Raw genomic sequence first — 19,392 nt, 5'->3', positions numbered from 1 at the left:
GGATTTTCTTAAAGCCAAAACGGTGAGGGCTTGTCTGACAAAATAAGGCAGACTGTTTGATGGTGATGAGGCAGCCTCAAAAAAAGTTCAAGACCAGGAAGTGGCAGACCAACCTGAAGACATGGGACAGCCAAAAGACCCTGTGCTGAACTAAAGAGCCAAACAGGTGTATTTGGGGAAATATGGTCCAGGTTGCAAGAGGCTATAAAGGTCCCAACTAGCAACTAGAATTGTATACAATGTGAGCCGTTGAGAGCCAGTGTGACGTAATGGTTAAGAGCAGTGGACTTGAAGCTGAAGAACCAGATTTGATTCCCCATTCCTCCAAATGAAGCCAGCTGAGTGACCTTGGGTCAGTTCAGTTCTCTTAGCCCCACCTACCTCATAGGATATCTGTTGTGGGAAGGGAAGGCAATTATAAGTCACTGAGACTCCTTCAGGTAGCGAAGAGCAGGGTATAAAACCAACTCTTCTATCCAGAAACAAATTGCTAACCAGAGCAGCACATTTAGCACAAACGTTTCATGCACAAAATTATTGCTCTTGTGATTGGGCCTAAACATTGTGGACCAGTTGAAGTTTCTGAATTGTCTTCTGTGAGGATAAAGGTATCCAGTAAAATGAAAACATAACTTGAAATAGGTTGTGAGTTGCACAAAGAAACAGGTGCTATCTTAGAACCCAAATAATCTGCTTTTCTCTGAGAAAGCAAACCCATGGTTCCATTATGATAATGTAAAGAGAAAAATCTTCACATTGTCAATAACTTGGACTTTTAGTTTCAGTTAGTCAAAATGTTTAGCCTCAATTTTTTAAAGCAGCAACTACCAGCAAACCTTAAGTCTATTGAAAAATTGATGAAAAACTGTTGTATTTGTAAGAATTTTAATGGTACAATTTTATGCATATTTATTCAGACACAATTTTATGCATATTTATTCAGACACAAACATACAGCCCATGGCATGGATCTGGCCCCTGCTGGGCTCAGATCTGTCCCATGAGCAACTTCCTTCTGCTTCCTTTTCCAGGGCTGCTACTGCAGCCACACCATAGCTTACTTTCCCCCCAGCTCCCTAGAGTCTGCTTCCTGCCTCTTGCCTCCCTTCTCCCGCCACAGCTCCCTCACACACTCTCTCACAAACATACACTTCTTCATGCAGGAGAGGTAGAAAGACAAACCTTCCCTGGCCCCCCCCTCTCTCACAGAGAGAGAGCTTCTGCTTCCTTCGCTGGGGCTGCTTTCCACTTTTGAGGAGAAAGGGAGTGGGAAGAGAGAAAGAGAGAGAGAAAACAAAGTTGGAGTCCCTTGGCAATTTTAAGAGCAACAATGTTTTATTCCAGGTATAAGCTTTTCTGTTCAAGCAGACTTCTTTAGAGGGAGGGAGGATGGATCGATTCTTCTGACAAACACAATTTACATTGAGGAAATTATTTTGAATTATTCTGAAAAGTTGGGATTTTTTTAAAAAAAATGGATTTCTAGTTCCCTATCTGGATTTTATTTTCTTTCAAAAAGACCCTGATTAGGACTTAGAACACTTGGATGGGTACTTATATATTGGAGTGATTTCAGATGCCAAATGATAATTGCACACATTGGTAATGAGACAGGAAAACAAGCTCTCAGTTCAGTCCTGGAGGATGCACTATCTTGATCTTCTTTATCAATTGCAATTTAGTAGTCTCTCTTTATAATCTCTCTTTGAAATTCCTTTGTAAGAGCGCTGCTTCTCTTAGATCAGCAACTGAATGTTGTGCTTTCTAATGTCAGACTTATGCCCATTGATTCTTTGTATTCTCCTGGACTGAATCCTCTTGGGTGGAATTGAGACCTAGCTTTCCAGTCTCATTACCAACACTGATATCTCCACACCCACCACCCCTCTGCATATCACACCTAATCAAATCAAACCTGCTATTGCTATTCAGTATCTGAAATCACCTTTATAAAGTTTATATCTCTGGGATCTCATGTTGCGTTTTATGGCATGCATGTCCCAGCCCAACAAAGTGACATTTATGTCAGATCCAGACCTCGAAATTAGTTTGACACCTCTGCTCTACTATATCCATTAAAACACACAAATAAGTGTTCATAGGATCTCCGTCTGTGCAGGGATTCATCGAATCATATACACTGAATCATATACATTGAAATATATTAGAATATAATCACTACCAGTACATATGTCACTTTTACAACAAAGCTGACAGAGTTACTCAAGGAAAATTAATGGAATTGTTTTTAACTTACTTTGTTTGAAGAATATAAATTTGAGGGCTGAAGGGAGTCTGCTCTAAAGTTCTAAAAAATTCTTCATATTACAAGTAAAATGCTGAGGATAATGAGAAGAGAGTATGTTTTCTTCCAGTTAGCTGGGCCTGGGTACTCTGAATTTTTTTGAAAGGAAATGGTGGTTCAGAGAGCAGGCTTTGTTCTCCTCTTTTACTTATCTTCAGATTTTATAAAAATGAATAGAAGCCATAGTCCTAGTACTACTGACTTGTCTCAAAGAATGGTGTGTGTTTCAGCTAATCTTTAGTCAAATTAATAATTTGAGAAATAATTTTGAAAATCTGAAATTTGGGAATCCCCATTTTACTCATTCTAACATTTTGCTGACAAATTTATTAAAGCACAAAACTGATTTAGTGATGCATGAATTCAGTAAAAACTGTGCCCTGACTACCATGGCTCACTGTGTAAAGGTGGAAGGGGGCAATGAACATATGATTTTTTTTGTCATCACTCTATCAACAATGCTTTTGATTTTCAGTTACCCAGCGCATTAAGGAGCTTCTGGATCTGAAAAACAAAAAGAACTCAAAATCTAGGAAAAAGAGGAAGCAAAACACAGAGGATGAAGGTAAACAACAATAAAAAAAATTGGGTTATAAGTGGGGTTAAGAAGGAAGAGACACAGTTATGGGTCTGTGTTTTTCCACCATTAGCTTCAACTATAGTTGTATGTGCTTTATTATTAGAAGAATCAGATCCAAGGTTTGCACAAACATCAGTAGTTCAGAAATGAAAAGAAATATAAAATAGCTGCTGGTGAAATTTGAACAAAATATTGGGCGGAGTGCTTCTTAATAATGTACATTCATTTCTAGCTAAATTTACTTGGAAGTTCCACTGATTTCAACATGGCATATTGACAAACAAATATGCATTGGCCTGCAACCTCATTTATGTGGAGCAATCTACATTTTTCCATCCAGCTGAAATATATTGGGACATCCAGCAGAAATATTAATTTGGCTTTATCTCTCCTCTGTGTTTATGGTAGCTGGGCTTCTTTCCTTCCCTTGTAGCTGGAGAGTTCTGAAGCAAGTCTGATAGCTGATTAAAAAACAAAACTTGAGAAGGATTGTGCTGATAGAGGGTTTTTTTCAAGCTCTTCACTTTATTTCAAAGGAGCTAGGTTCTGCTCAAAAACCTTTCCTGATTCACAGAACCCCATGATCCAGGGCCTCTGGTTGAAGGGAATTTTTTGCTTTGTTTTATCAAGGTATATCTGACCCCTGAACATAACTATTTTGTACTTTGCCCCATTGATAAATTTAATTTCTCTCCCTATTTCTGCTAAGCTACTTCTGTTTAGAAAAGATTACTTATTCACTGTGTCTAACATAAGACAACAGCAAGATCCCTTACACCTTGAACAGCCTGACAGTGCAGTCCTAAGCAGGGGTGGAATTCTAGCAGGAGCTTCTTTGCATATTAGACCACACACCCCTGATGTAGCCAATCCTCCAAGAGCTTACAAGGCTCTTTTCTGTAAGCTCTTGGAGGATTGGCTACATCAGGGGTGTGTGGCCTAATATGCAAAGGAGCTCCTGCTAGAATTCCATCCCTGGTCCTAAGTAGAGTTACATTCTTCTAATCTCACTGACTTTGGTGGACTTATAAGGGTGTGACTTCACTTAGGATTGCACATTAATTATTTTATAATTTTATTAGTGGTTCTTGAACACCATTTGTAAACTGGAAAAGTAATTTGATATTTGAGCCATTTGTCACTTGGATTCCATGTGCACTAGTGAGGCTCCTTAATATTTATAGTACTGGCTAAATTTTTTTTTAAACCCACAATAATTATATACATATTCCTGAGAGAGACTGCAGATCAGGTCTTTGTGTTACTCTCAGAATAGCACACTTTATCTTCAGAACTCCAGATGTGTCAGAAAACAAATCAGCTTCAGTGAGAACCTATCAGCAAGGACAATGCATATGTTCTGGAGGTGTTTCCTGTTCTCCCTCACATAGATTAAGTGGACTCTTGAGCCTCAGAGAACTAAATTCAATTACTGAAGAACTAGGTTCAAGCCTACCGCACAGGAAGACTCTTGTATGCCATTGCAAAGAACAGAAGGTAAAGGGATAAGCAGTGGAAGTCGTTTTTGTTAGGATCAATAATTGAAATTAGACAATTACCTATTTCCAACTAATATTAACTGTTCAGAGGACAAAATGAAATTGTACCCATAAAATATACTAGAGGACAGGAATGTAAATGTAAAGGCTTGTGTGAAAGTCTTGCAGTCATTTATAGACTGCTTCAGCACTGCTGCATATAGACATCAACATTCGGAGAGCTCATTCGGAGAGTTTTTCTGGACAACATGGATGGATTTTTTAAAAGGGAGTTGGAAACCAGGGCTAGTAGTGCAGCATGTCCCCAAAATAACATTTGTTTTAAAAAGGGCAGACTGTGGCCCAGTTTACAGAAGGCAAATGTAAAGCCTAAAATGATTTTTTTAAAGAGAAAAACTGTTCACAAATGTAAAACACTGTTATGGAGGAAAGATGTTCACCTGAATCGTTAGCAGTGCAAAAGGCTACATAAGTCTTGCAATTGAATGGCAGAGTGAGAAATACTCAATTGCTTAAAAAGTTATTTTAAAATGAAGTAAAATAAGGTCAAAAATGGCATGGATATCAGGAGAGTTAGCATGATTTCCCTTAAGTAAATTTCTCACAGCACTCCAAACTTCCAATAGATGCAATATCATTAGCCCTAAGAAAGTGAAACCCGCCCCCCACAACAAAAGTGCTATCTTGTGGAGGGATGCTTAATGCACAATAAAGCAAATGGTAAGACCTGTAACATTCATTTTATCATTTGCTGAAAGGGATAAACTTGAGAGGTCTCCTTTAGACAGATCTAGGAGCCATTTTCTCCAATCCCAAATATATTTGTCCAAATATATTTGTTTTTGTCTATTAGGTCTGCCTATCAGCACTTACGCCAGATACTGTTACAGGAAGCTACAAAAGGTTGCAATCACTGGAGGCAAAAAGGTGAGGCAACTGGCATGTTTTAATCTAGTAGTCTAAAGTGAAGCCTTCCCTGATTTCTTTCACGTTAGGGCACCTTGCTGCCATTACCTGTATTGTGACAGTGGTAAGGATCAATGTTCCCTCTAAACCATGGAGGCTTGTGAGCAAAAATTCTACTTTGTGAGGTACTAGCATTAAAGTTGTGAGCTACTGCATAAATTAGTTTGCTCTGGAGCTATTTTTTTCTGAGCGAAGACAAATAAAAGTCACCTTTTCAGAATACTCATATAGTATTGGAATAGGCTGTGTCTGCACTTCAGACTATATGGTTTAGCTGGCATACAACATGTGTATTTGTTAAAATTGTAACATGAGGCAGCCCTGAATATTGGCTGAAAAGGAACTGAAAGTATAACAAAGTACAACAAAATCTTAACTTTAATAACAGCACGTTACTTTACTAACCACTCTCTGTTGATGTATTTAAACCTCCATCACTTCACAGTTTCTAATATTTTTTCTCCTGGAACTGCAAGGCACCCTATATGTGTTGTTGGAAAGAAAAACGTGAACGATACATGCTTTGACATGTAGTTTAGAAAGCAATGGCTCTCTGCCATGGTATAATGAATTTAGAATTATAATGTTTGATTCCTCAGTTCCTCCTCCTTAAAAAGTCAGTATACATTTTTATAAACAATGTACCTCAGTGCCTACTCAGAATCTCTGCTGGTGTATATTTCTGAAAATTGAACCCAAAGAATCTTGTGTTAGGACCCTGTTCCCCTATGAATGGCCAGCTGATAAATATTGCTTTCTTGATTCTGACACGTATCACACACTTACGTTTTATTTTGACTCGAATTCCAGCTGATAACTAGCAGCAAGTGTAAACAGGAAATACAGTTTAGAATGTAGAACTTTGAGAATGTTCTAGAACTATGGCCCCAAGTTGTTAATTTTTTTGTAGAAAATATTTGCCTTTTTTTAGTACCACCAATTCCCTCATGAGATTCTTACTCTTGGAGGCTTCCACCTTACTCTCTCATTTATCTCATGAGGCTAGAAATATTCAGTATGACTGTTGGCTTGTCCTGATCTTACTGGTGGTGGTGTTCTGTTTATAGGGACTTCGGAAACCTACAGTTGAAGAGATAATCCATGCCAAGAATGCCATTGTGACCCCTTCACTGTTTGGCAGTTCTCTGGAGGAAATTATGTTGCGGCAGCAGGACATGTATCCAGATAGCAAGCTGCCTTGGGTACAAACACAGCTATCTCAGCAAGTTCTGCAACTAGGGGGCGAAACAACTGAGGGAATATTCAGGTGAGCTTGGCTTACTGGAGCTGCTTAAATCAATCATGATTGGCTCCATTACCATTTCGTAACTTGACTTACAGTTTGGTACACACAAGATTGCTCCTCCGAGCAAAAATGAAATTACATTTTCTCAGTCCTAATTTGTAGAAATAGTTTCAGCAGAGGAAGCAGCATTTACACCAATCAGCAGAAGCCTGTTTATGAAGCATTGATTGTTCCACAATAAGTTGCCTTATGCCAGTGTTTACAAACATTCCCCAGGGCAGATAGATACTGAAGAAATAGCCTTAAGACAGTGTCTTTTATTTCCAGCAAAGTAGAGATTATTATCTGAAGTTTCAGCAGCTGCGGCCTGTGGGTGCAGCTAAGTGATCCTGCATGACAAGGATTGAAACAGCCACTATCCTCCCACCTTTGGCAATGGAAAGATAATAAGCTAGTTGCATCCTTCAGTTATGCTTCTGTGCCCAGCAGCACTGTTTTGGCTTGAGACAAATTCTCCAAACTAGATGGAATGTTTCAAAGGCAGAACAGATTTTAGTTGTTTTTGCTCTCAGTAACATTACATAATTAGGACTTTCTCTCCTTTCTTTTACATGATGCAGACATTGCTTGTGAAAATTGTTTCCTACCCAATGTATTATGCACTGTAGTGTTTCTTTTAATTTTTTACTCTGTATAACTTTGGCCCGAGGTCTTTGGTGCCTCTGCTGCTCAGGTGCTCCACCTAATGTTTAAAGTCTCATTCATACTTCTGTCTTTTATTCTAATATGAATTATTCCTTCTATACAATTGTTCCTTTGGGTTTTGCTTTCAGAATTCCTGGTGACATTGATGAAGTTAATGCATTAAAACTACAGGTGGATCAATGGAAAATTCCTGATGACCTTAGTGATCCCAATATACCAGGTATGGAGAAACTGCTTACCTGTGTTCAGATTAGGACAAATTTAGGGAAAGAGATTTTGGACAAGAGAGATATGTTGGATTAGTATTGATATGTTTTGTGGTGTTTGTTCTCTGATCATATTTCAGCTTTAATAAAGCTTTGGGTATAAGGCTCAGAATCAGGAAAAGTAAGATAGAAGTAAGCCTTTTCCCCTTTGGGCTTGAGCCCTGTGATTTCTGGTATAGAATTGGGTGAATCTGTCTTTCATCCACAGGTGAAAATAACTTAAATTTTTTACCAGCAGTATTCCCCCTAAGCTGAGGAGTATTGTGAGCAAAAATTCTACTTCGTGAGCTATTGGCATTAAAGTTGTGAGCTATTGAATAAATTAGTTTTCTCTGGGGCCATTTTTCCTGAGCTAAAGCAAAACTGTGTGAGCCAAAGACTAAAAAACTGTGAGCTAGCTCACACTAACTCAGCGTAGAGGAAACACTGCTTACTAGTGCTATCAATTGCAGGTGGCTTTAAGTAGAAGATGGGAGATGCTATTTTGGCTAATGTCTTCCTGCTACCCTGTACTGGCCGATGGGTTGGATCCTGACTAGTTTTTCCATCACTGGAACAGAAATTTCTTGCCAGTCTTTTCCCACTGCATCCCACAGATCTCCACAAAACATTGCTCCTGAGGGATAGGAGACCTTAAGGAATGACATGAAGGAGGTCTGCAGTGGAAATCTGTGTAAACTGTCTGCTTAGCCTGGATCCAACACCATACCAACTTACTTCTACTCCTGGTTTCATCTAAAAGGACAGAGTGAATTGCTTGTTATAGCATTAGGAGGAGGTATTGTGCCCGTTATGAAAGAAAGATCCATTATGAAGAACTAACACTTATATACTAGATTCTGTCCTGTCAGACAAGAATCCACACTGTCCAACCCAGAGAGAATATTTGCTATACCTTTGTTGTTGTAAGTGCCTTTCCTGTTTCTGCCCATGCTTGCAGCTTCTCTGCTGAAGTTGTGGTACCGGGAGCTAGAAGAGCCTGTCATCCCACAGCAATACTACAAAGAGTGTATTAGCAATTATGAGAACCCTGATGCTGCTGTGGCAGTGGTGGATCTCCTGCCAGAGCTCAACAGATTGGTCTTGTGTTACCTCATCCACTTCTTACAGGTATGTAGATAGAGGATGCCTGTTTCCACTGTTAAATTTCTTGGCACTGGGCAGAAGAGTGACCCCATATAGTAGCACCACTCAGGCACTTCTCATTCTATGCATGTGGTTTTGCTGTATATGTCAAAGACCCTAATATTTTGATCTGAATTTCTTCTAATATATGCCAAAATTCTTATTTAAAGTCTGCAGCCTACCAGCTGCAGTAGAGAGTCCAAGCCTTCAGGGCCCACCCAGAATTTACATTGTCTTCTGTATTCTGTTTTTTATTTGAGCTGCTCCTCCTAATTTTACAGATTTTTTCTCAGCCGGCCAATGTGGGCAAGACCAAGATGGATGTAAACAATTTGGCCATGGTGATGGCCCCCAACTGCCTGCGATGCCAGTCTGACGACCCCAGAGTCATCTTTGAAAACACCCGCAAAGAGATGTCTTTCTTGCGCATGTTAATAGTGCACTTGGACACCAGTTTTATCAAAGGCATGGTGTGAAGGGCTGGCTTCAATCAAGAAAGTATGAAGGGAGCAAGGAACCCTTGCCAATATTACTTTCTGTGAGCCTTGAATCGTCCACTATTCAGGCTCCTGTGGCTTTAACAGACATTTCTTAGCTGCAGCAGCAGTGCTGATGATTTCAGAGAAGCCCTATGGTAATGCAAGTGAATTGTTATACCAGAAAGGGTAGGAAGGTGTCAGCAAGCCAGCTTCCAGTCCATGCTCTGAGAGCACTAAAGAACTTTCAAAAGATATTAATGGGAAGATGAAGTGCTAAGGCAGACAAGCTCCTGCATAAACAAAGTACCAGTGATGAGCTGCGTTGCACTGCCCATTAAAAGAGGAATTAACGGGATCCTACCCCCTAGAACTAACAGCTCTTAGGTACTGGGATTTTGTTTCTACCACCTGAAGATTGGTTACTATACCAGTTTTGCTTCAGTCTCAGAAGGAATAATAGGCTACGGTAGTGCCTATCCTGCCTTAGAGCAAATCTGCACAAGCCAGCTTTACTGTTACATGGATGACTGCATCCTTCTTCATCTGCCTTTTTCACCTTTAAGGATGCCTCTCTTACCAAAGGCTCAGTTCTGCAGCTCAGGGTTGGTTGTGGTTTGCAATCCACAATTGATGCCTTCATGCTGGAGTACTTTAACTGCTCAGTTCAGATTAAAAGGACCAAGCAGGCGCTCAATTGAAGGCCGAGGTCAACATCAATAAAGTAAAAACTGTCATGGGCTGGAGTTTGGGGGACAGCAAATGTTTTTGAAAAGAGAGAGCATGCCCCTTTCTTTTCCTGCCATATTGTACTATTCTATTTAAAACTTTTATCCCAGTGTGCTACTTGGTTATTTGTGCCAGAGATATTTTTGTCCCTTTTGAGTTACAGCTAAGTCATGGCAGTGTAAATAGTTAAAACTTCCAGAGTGGAACTTTTCTTACATGGTAAACTGCAGTTATTTCTTTAGCTGCCTTTCTTATTGCTCCAGTTAGGGTTAAAATCAGGTATTGAGTAACTGCTGGGGAAAAGCAGGAGTAGTACAAAGCCTCTCTTTGACCTCAAGATTGCTTTTTGTTTTCTGTTTGTCATTCAGGCTTATTTGGAGAGCCTGAAAAATATGGAGGTCATGGTTCCCTGATATGAGGAAAGGATGCTGAGTAACTTGTACTGTGTAACTATGAACTCCAATCTAGCCTTTCTTTTAAAAGTTGTGCTTTTCCCACTGAGGTTCTACTCCTCTGGCCATTTTGCCCCATAGTCAGTGGATCCATGCTGACTAAGTGGGAGGGGAGTGCTGCCATTTCTGCTGCTCCTTTCAGAAACAGAAGCCTTCTACATTCATTTCCTGTGTCACTTTTGCAAGCAGGTGTAGTTCAATCAGCAAGCCCCTAGACAGATCTCTTAGAAGAGAGAATCAAGATTATTCATTCTTACAATCAGTGCTAAGCCATTTTTTTTGGATCAGTGATAATTTAATGGATCTTGAAATTAGTCCTATTGAAACAGTGGTTGCTTTGGTCTTTTGGTAGGAGGAATGTGTGTTTTCCTTTGTCATCCATATACTGTGAAACATATTAGAAGACTATACTATCTCTTTATATGGAATAAAATCTTGCTACTGTTTCCCTTTTTGAGCCACTTTTTGGCAGAGTTAAAGTCAGATCCTTTAACTCTGCCAAAGCCCCTGTGACTCTTTTCCCTTTATAGTGCCTTTTTCTTGGCTGTCTTTTGAGATTTAGCTGCTTTTCCATTCAACAATCAAGACATCTTCACTTGATCATCTGGAGAATGGTGATTCCCAATATCCAAGTAAATCCATTCTCCAAGGCCTTGACTTCAGGTTATGTAGAGATGAACATCTCACCAAAGATTGAAAGTATGATATGACTTCTTGTGCATATATCCTTACCCCCTGCTTCATTTCACTGGTTGCCACGAATGGGGCCCTAGGGAAATGTCACCATGATATTATGTCCCAAAGTTTTTTCAGCTACATGTTACCAAGGAGACAAGAATGGTGTCTGCACATCTCTGCATAACTTGCAGTTTGGGCTTGAGCTGAGCCAATATGATTCAGGCATTCACTGTGACATGTCTAGGGTGCTTTGTGCTATTTCTTAGGGACAGCTGCATTTTATGAAGTAGATCAGCATGATCTCCGAGAAGCTGGGTGCTATCCAAACAGGTTCCTCTGCCAGAATTTGGCCAGTGCCCTTTAGAAAAAATCTGAAATGGGACCTTTCTCTCTGTGCCAGACATTTAGGGAGGCAATTTTATACATGTTTATTTGGGAGTCAGCCTTACAAATTTAGTGGGACTTGCTTCTAAGTAAACATGCATAGGATAAAATGTTAAAATATTAGCTGGAAAATATCCTTGAATTGCTAGAACAGGAATTCCTTAGTCCTGCTTCTATTACAAAGCTAACAGTATAATTCTCGATTTCACATGGAGCATATATCCACCCAGTAAACTGTGGACATGAAAATTGGCTCTGTTTGTGGCTAAGCAATAGGATTACCTATATGTTGCACAAATATTTCATTTTATTATGGGACAACTCATGCTCAGAAAGCAAAGTCCTTTTGAACCTGTTTCAGGATGTCTTCTGGATGCATATATTTCCTGGATTCAAACTTGACTTGCAACTATATGATGGGTAATTAGTAAAATTCCCCCTAACACTTAGGTATATAGCACAAGTATAAACAGACAGTTTTATATTAATGCATCCCCCTCCCCTCCAGGGCTGTAAAATAGGCTAAAAACTACACTGGATATTGTTATCTTTTTGCCAACATGTTTGTAAATGTGAATCAGCAAAATATCCTGTTCATTATTGTTATTAAAGAATAATTAAGCATAATGTGTGGTTTAATCATTTACTTCAGTATCCTTTTGTAACCTGGTGTATCGACATGTAGTTTTAGGCTAAATATGCCAGTGAAAGCCTGTGTATGCATAAATCAGATGATTTTACACTACCTCTAGATGCACTTGAGGCTAGTTTTTCACCTCTCCAAACCGGAATAATTGTTTGGATCCAACATTTTACCATTCCATCATGAATTGCTAATTGTAATTCAGACTATGTTACATTTCTTCGAACACATAAAGCTGACTTATACGGAGTCAGATTCTTAGCATATCAAGATCAGTGTTGTTCACTCTGATTGGCTGCAGCTGTCTAGTGCCTCAGCTAGAAGCCTTAAATATCACCAGCTCCCTTATCTTCTTAATGTGCAGACTTACTGCTTTAGCACTGAGCTATGGCCCCTCATCTGCAGTTTGTCAACAAGTTAAGTCAGCACTGTTTATAAGCACAGACACAATAAAAGCAACCTGTTTTTACATTCCAAAGGGTTGTATGAATATTGATCCTTCTCCAAAGTCTTACTGGCCCAGGAACTATGTACCGTGTAAGTAACTGCGACATCTACATAATTCTGAAAGATGCAGCAGTGAGGACAAAACAGAGGAAATGGGGTTTTATGAGATCTTTGGCTGGACATGGTCAGGAACATCCTGGAGAACAGCCAACCCAACAATCTTTTGCTGGCAATTAACCACCCAATACTGCTTGCAGTTTTCCAGTTTGTATTCTAATGTCACCAGCATTCTAATTAAAACAACTTTAAAAGTCAATAATTGGAAGTAGCCAGCATAACACCAATGTTTAAAAGAGCAGTGGGGCCAGGGAATAACATGCTAGTTACCATAAAGTCTGTTTTGGATAAATAAGTGGAAAGAGTTATTAAAGATAGAATTAGGTGAATGGCCATGATGATTTGAAGCAGCAGAACAAAGCTTGAGTCCAGTGGCACCTTTAAGACCAGAATAAAACTTTTTTGGTCTTAAAGGTGCCATTGAATTCAAACTTTGCTCTAAACATAAAATTGTTAAGCAAATGGGGGGGGGGGGAAAGATTCACCAGGGCTTCTATCCTGCATCATTAACCTTTTAGAATTCTTTGAGAGTAGTGCAAACATGTGAATAAAGGTGATAATTATTTAATTGGACTCTCAAAAAGCTTTGGACAGAATTCTTCATATTCTTATGTATAAATTTGGAAGTCTTGGGATAAATGTTATCCCATTACTTCTAAAAGCTTACAAATTAAGGAATTATAGGAAGCAGAGCATGAACAGGTCACACAAAGGAAGTAGATAATGAGTTTCTTGGTCTCTTCTGGCTTGTTTATTTATCTTAGGTACTTACTGTATTTATATTCCATCTTTCTCAAAGTGTAAATCAGTAACAATCCATGCAAAGAGACCTTTAATAAGCATAATGTAGGCCCATACAATATTTCTGAGGAGACTTTGAATTAGCTATGTACTAGGATTAGCATAATAGATATGACAGAGTGTGGATATAATGAAGAAAAATAGTATTATATCAGCAGAAAACAATGAAACAGCAACAGAATTATACATAATGGTATAATTCATAGACCCATTCCCTTTATAGAGCACCTAAAGGGTTAACAGAGGTTCAAGAACAGGAGAAAGCTAACAAGCAGCTTGGAGATCAGGCAGACCAAAGTGTGAAGGCAGGAAGAGAAGCCTCATCCTCTGGGAGGATCTGGCAAGGCTATTACAAGGCAATTTCAAGCCATGGGTGGAGCTAGCAGATAAGTATGCTGTGAGGCAGAGGGAAAGGCAAGGGTCAGGAAGCCAAGCAAGCTGTTTTGTTTGGGGCAATAGTGTCTCTCTGTAACCACTCTGTAAATTACAAACTACTACTGCACCTGGTGGCTTCTGTCTAGTTACTGCAGCCAGGAAGAAAGGTGAGAATATAGACAAATGTCCACCCTCCAGCCTTTTATGGCCCTCACTGCTCATAGTATGGTTGATTGCTGATCTTGCCTATTTGCAGAGTGGAACCTGTAGAAAGTCCTGAACAGATGACTGGAGCTATTATCTAACACAAGAAGAGAGACAGTCTTGTAAATATGAGGGTCAAAGGCCATGCAGAGATTTGTCTTTGATGGTACCTTGAATTGGACCCAGTTGTTGATGGGTAATTAATGCAATTACTGTATAATAGAGTAATGTACATGCCCTGTATAGCCCTGATAATAACCAAACTGCAGCATTCTGTATTAACTGGAGTCTCTGCGTTGACTTCCACAGCAGAGCCATGTAGGGTGTATTACAATAGCTTGCAATCTGTGTTACTGTGGAAAAGACCTGTGCATTATTAAATTGGCTGAGTGAAGATAGGGGTCATTTTCCAGGTTTAAAGAAATTGGAAGAAAGCATTTTTTTATGGCCACATTTAACTTGTTCCAGAAGTAATGCTAGATCCTGTATTAACTAAGTTCTTAGTTAAGTCAGCAATGGTCAGCTGAACTCCATCAAATGTGGGAAGTGCAGGGTCCTTCAGAACCTCAACCTTCCCAACTAGCATTACTTGCATTTTATCAGGATTCAGTTTCAGTTTGTTCTTTCTTAGTCATTTAACCACAGCAGTTAAATAAAGCTAATGAACAGTAGATTCAAGACAAAGAATGGGGAATACTTCTTTATCCAATGAGAAATTGTGGAATTCTCTGCCAGTGGATATAGTAATGTCCAAAAGTGTAGACGGCTTTAAAAGGAGTTTAGATGGATTCATGGAGGATAGATGCATCAATGGCTACTAGCCATGGTGGGGAACCTCCATATACAAGAGGCAGCAAACCTCTGAAAACTAGAGCCAGGAGGCAACATCAGGGAAGGTCTTGGCCTCTCTGCCCTGTTTGGTGGCCTTGCAGAGCAAACAGTTGGATGCTGTAGGAAATAAGATGCCAAATTAGATGGACAATTGGTCTGATTCAGAAGGGCTCTTATGTTCTTATGATTGTAAAGGATTAGATGGCCAAACCAAAACACAATGTAGCTCACAAATTGAATGAGGGCCACAGCAGCAGCCAACAAAAATAGAAAGATTTGCTACCCCAATACTCTTTTCATTATGGATACACCTAGCCTGGTGCAAATCTGCAGTGCCAGCATCCTGAAATCTAACTATAACTATATATTTACAATGGAAAGTATTAAAGAGAAGAACTGTGACATCTGGCTGATGCATTTCAGAATCATAGTGCTATATTAGATTGTATGTATTTCTTGGAAGTAAAGTCAGTATAGATCATGGTGGAAATCTTCAAACACAGTCCACGCGATCTTATTGCGATGTGGTCCAAGAAGGCACATTGGGGAACACCGGGAAGCCTAATGTCACAGTTCTTCTCTTTAATACTTTCCATTGACATCATTCAAGGTATTCTTTGAATAGAAGAGACTGTTTCCCCATCATTATTCTAGATCCACAACCTCATGTGGTTTATCAGTGCAATCCCCACCACCTGTGAGGCAATAAGAAAATCAGAGAGTCTCTCTGCCCATGTATCTAGTCTGCCATCCACACATACAACACAGAATAGAGGCATACTTTTAAGCAAGCTCAGATTTCAACACTGCTCCATGCAGGCAATAGGCACTGCTTATATTCACAGTCCTAGTTAAAACCCCAAATACCCATCTAGCTTCTTCAATTACTTGTACTGTTGGTATTTGACAGAAACAAAGGATCTGTTCAAGGAAATACTGCCACTCTGTGGTCAGAGTACAAAACAAGTTAGACAGCTGCATCTGTGGAGGCTGTGCACGCTCCACAACCCCATAGACTCTCCTCTCCTCTTCAAATGCAGTTCAGTTATCTTGTAGACAATGTTAAGGGGAGGTGACAAGGTGTTATATGTAATCAGATTGATTAAAACAGAAGGGAAATGCTTGGTGGCAATATACATTGTACTTTTGCATCTTTTACAAACGCACTTCTTCCATCTTCTGATTAGGATAAAAGGACTCTGAGATCTCTGTTTCTACTCATGACTCTCGAAAGCTTATACCCTGAAACTCTTGTTGGCCTCTAAGCTGCTACTGGACTCAAATCTAAATGTTCTACTGCAAACCAACACAGCTACCCTCTGAAACCAAACATTAGGCTGCATAATGAAGATGATTTAGTGTAGATTATTTCTTACCTCTCTTAAACTAACACGTGGTATTAGCAATCACTGTAGTTAAATGGTGACCAAAGAGTATGGTGAAGGCAGTGATCCCCTAGCACCATGGCACCTATTGATATGTTTATTGGCACCCACTTGTTTCTTGTCCAGAGCATCTCTTTCCCAAAGAGCCAGTCCTTTCTTTCCTCTACTTCACTGAAGCAGGAAGGACTTCACAAGAGCCTAGGAGGCATCACCTTAGTATCTGCTTGAAGCCAATTCAGAAACAGGTGTCTCCATAACTGGAGGACACTTGGGAATGCCAGCCTCCATGTGAAACCTGGGAACCCTTGGAATTACAGCTCATCTCCAGACTACAGAGATCAATTCTCCTGGCGAAAATGAATGCTTTGGAGGGTAGACTCTATGATATTGTACCCCACTGAGGTCCCTGTCCTCGGTGGCTCCACCCACAAATATCCAGGAGTTTCCCAACCTGGATCTGTCAACTCTACACCCGCATCCCCTGCTGGTGGCTAGGGGAGACCTGGCAATCCTAGAGACACTTGTTTTGAAAACTCCTAATATTTTGTGATAAGCCCCAGCCCTTTATGACAGTCACTTTGTGGTGGGCTGAGCCCTTCCCACATGGCAGTCCTTTTGTAGAAGCACCCACTCGGTTTCCTCCAAGCTCCAAATATACCCACAAGTTCAATGCTGTTCAGGAGCCCTACTTTAAGGACACATACTGCAGCCACCTTGCCGAAGTAGCTAAGTAGGTCTGGGTTTGATCAGATATACATATAATAAATAGAGTATGTTTTTAATGCTTTATGAGTGGAATGAATTCTAATCTGCATTAGTGTTGGTAGGTAGCAAACTATAGCATCACGATTCCATTATTACCTAAGGATCTGTCAAAATATTATAGGCCTCTCACCATCAAGTGGTGACGTTAAGCTGGCTTCATCTCAGCACTTGCTCTGTCAGATTCAGTTGTAACAGAAATAATGAATAGGTTGGCAAGGAGGATAGGGAATTCTTTTTCTCCCCAGTGGGATCATTGTCATGAACAGGATGGGACAAAAACTGCTTTTCCAAACCTGTCCTTGACTTGTTACTTGACTGATTAGGAGGTAAGTGACACTTTCCCCTTTTCTGAATCTGGGAGCTGTGTTCCAAATATGTTCAACTGCATTGCCTCCTTTCCTCCTGAATCTAGTTCATTTTATAAATTTTTATATATCATGTGATCATTTCCCTTCTTTCTTGCAGTTCTGAGAAGATTTATGTGGGGAAGGAGAGACATCTCCCTCAATACAGAGGTGTTCTTGTCAGTAGTAACTGGGCCACCATGTATCAAATGCTGCAGATCACACATACCCAATTGTTCTAAAATGCAGTGTTTTATTGTTCCTCAATAGAAATGAAACACACGATACTGAGTCAGCAGTTTCACATCACTAGCTACCTGGTCTTTTTAACTGCAGGTGCTGGGAATTGAGCCTGGGAGCTCTACATGCAAAGCATATGCTTCACCAATAAACCGTAGTCCTTCCCCTAAATTTAATTTACATGGAAGAAGGAAAGATAGGCACTGAGGGACATGATTGGCAGAGCGGCTACATGTGTTTTCCACTCCTGATTATCCTAGCCAACCCCCATGTTTTGATATTTTAATTGCTTTGTGCATTACCTCTTTAGGTAGTTTATAGAAAGGTATTTATTTATTTACATGTTTCCTGGCATGAAGGACCTTAAAATGTATTGTAACAAAATAAGAATAATAAGGTGATTTATTTAAAAAAATAAATTTAGGATGAGAGGTACTACAATCCTTGAGGGAAAAATGATTTCCTGGCTTGCCTGTCAGCACTAACTGTACTTGAACTTTGCATTCTCTGCCCCCCTCCCTGCTCCACCCCCAGTCTCAGAACTGCTTGTACAATAGTGGGCTTGTCTCTCCCCTTTGAAGTGGTTGTTTGAGGAGGGCTCTGGCTCCACCCCAACTCCACTTGTGGCTGCTCTGGAAGGGGGAGCAGACACTAATGCTGGCATCAGGGTGGATCCTTCAAGGGCTTGCCTGACTCTTATACCCAGGACTGAAGAGGAAGTTGGGTGGCACCCAGTCTTTTGGGTGGCAGCCAGCTGATGGGGCAGAGGGGCTCTTTAAGTAGGGTTCCCAACTCTGGATTGCAGAATTCCTGGAAATGTGGGTGGAAAGGGAAGGGAATTCAGTTATCGCAAAGCATGGAGGCACACCATCCACCAGGCTGTCTCCTCCTTTGAGAACGCACGCATAGCTGGTCTTGAGGACAAAAGGAGATTGAGGAAGAATCGCACTGCTACAGCACCAACCCTAAATCAGACTTTTCCCTGCAGCCAATGTGGCCGGACCTGCCTGTCCCGCATTGGTCTTGTCAGCCACCAGCGAGTCTGCAGCAGACGTGGACTACTGCACCCTTCTTAAATCTTCGTTTGCGAAGCCAAGCCGAGAGAAATGCCATATAGTCCATTCTCCAAAGCAGATATTTCCTCCAGAACTGATCTGTGTAGTCTAGAGATCAGTTATAATTCTGGGAAATATCCAGGCATTACCTGGATACTGACAATCTTACTTTTAAGCCTTCACCACCCCCAGGCCAGCAGAGTGGGAAAAGAATGGAATAGGCTTATTGGCAGCAGGATACTTGCTGGGTATCAGGGCAAGGGGTAGGGGCCAGAGTGGTCTTAGGGAAGCCTGTCATAGGATGAGGGCAGGAGCTGGATCAAAACAACTGCAGGTACTGAGGCTGAATCTGAAAGGGGATAGGAAATCAGCTGATAAGAACATGCACACATTGGCAACTCTGGCCTGGGAAATTCCTGGAAATTTGGGGTGCAGGACCTGTAATCTGAGGTAAGGGTTTCACCTAGAGTCTATGGTATACAATAGGGTTTGTCCTCTGAAGCTGCCATTTCTTACAAAGGATCTGATCTGTAGTCTGGACATGAGTTGTAATTCCATGAGAACTCCAGACCCATTGGAGGTTTGCAGCCGTAGGTGATGATGGGCCTTTGCTCCTGATGCTAGAAGAAATAAGGCCAGAGGGAAGAGAGTATGTGTCTCTGCTGATGCCATCAGGGAACAAAGTGCTTAGGTGCTAAGCATAGCAGGGGCGGGGGAACCCAAAAAGTCTGCTACAGTAGTCTAGCGGTATAAAAAAGAAATATTAATTTTTAA

General features: G+C 40.4%; 1 protein-coding gene across 1 annotated transcript in view; it reads left to right on the top strand.

The window, feature by feature from the left end:
• Positions 1-12,038, top strand: part of LOC132566227 (rho GTPase-activating protein 39-like) — a 118,254-nt gene extending 106,216 nt beyond the window's left edge. The window contains exons 5-10 of the mRNA XM_060231031.1: positions 2,781-2,870; positions 5,238-5,311; positions 6,418-6,617; positions 7,430-7,521; positions 8,508-8,677; positions 8,974-12,038. Of these exons, the coding sequence (XP_060087014.1) occupies positions 2,781-2,870; positions 5,238-5,311; positions 6,418-6,617; positions 7,430-7,521; positions 8,508-8,677; positions 8,974-9,168 (821 nt within the window). The 3' untranslated portion in view covers positions 9,169-12,038. The remainder of the gene's footprint in view (positions 1-2,780; positions 2,871-5,237; positions 5,312-6,417; positions 6,618-7,429; positions 7,522-8,507; positions 8,678-8,973) is intronic.
• The last annotated feature ends 7,354 nt before the right edge of the window (positions 12,039-19,392 follow it).

The sequence above is a fragment of the Heteronotia binoei genome, chromosome 2 (genome assembly GCF_032191835.1).
Source record: "Heteronotia binoei isolate CCM8104 ecotype False Entrance Well chromosome 2, APGP_CSIRO_Hbin_v1, whole genome shotgun sequence".
Taxonomy (NCBI): domain Eukaryota; kingdom Metazoa; phylum Chordata; class Lepidosauria; order Squamata; family Gekkonidae; genus Heteronotia; species Heteronotia binoei.
This window is presented reverse-complemented; position numbering and strand designations above follow the sequence as displayed.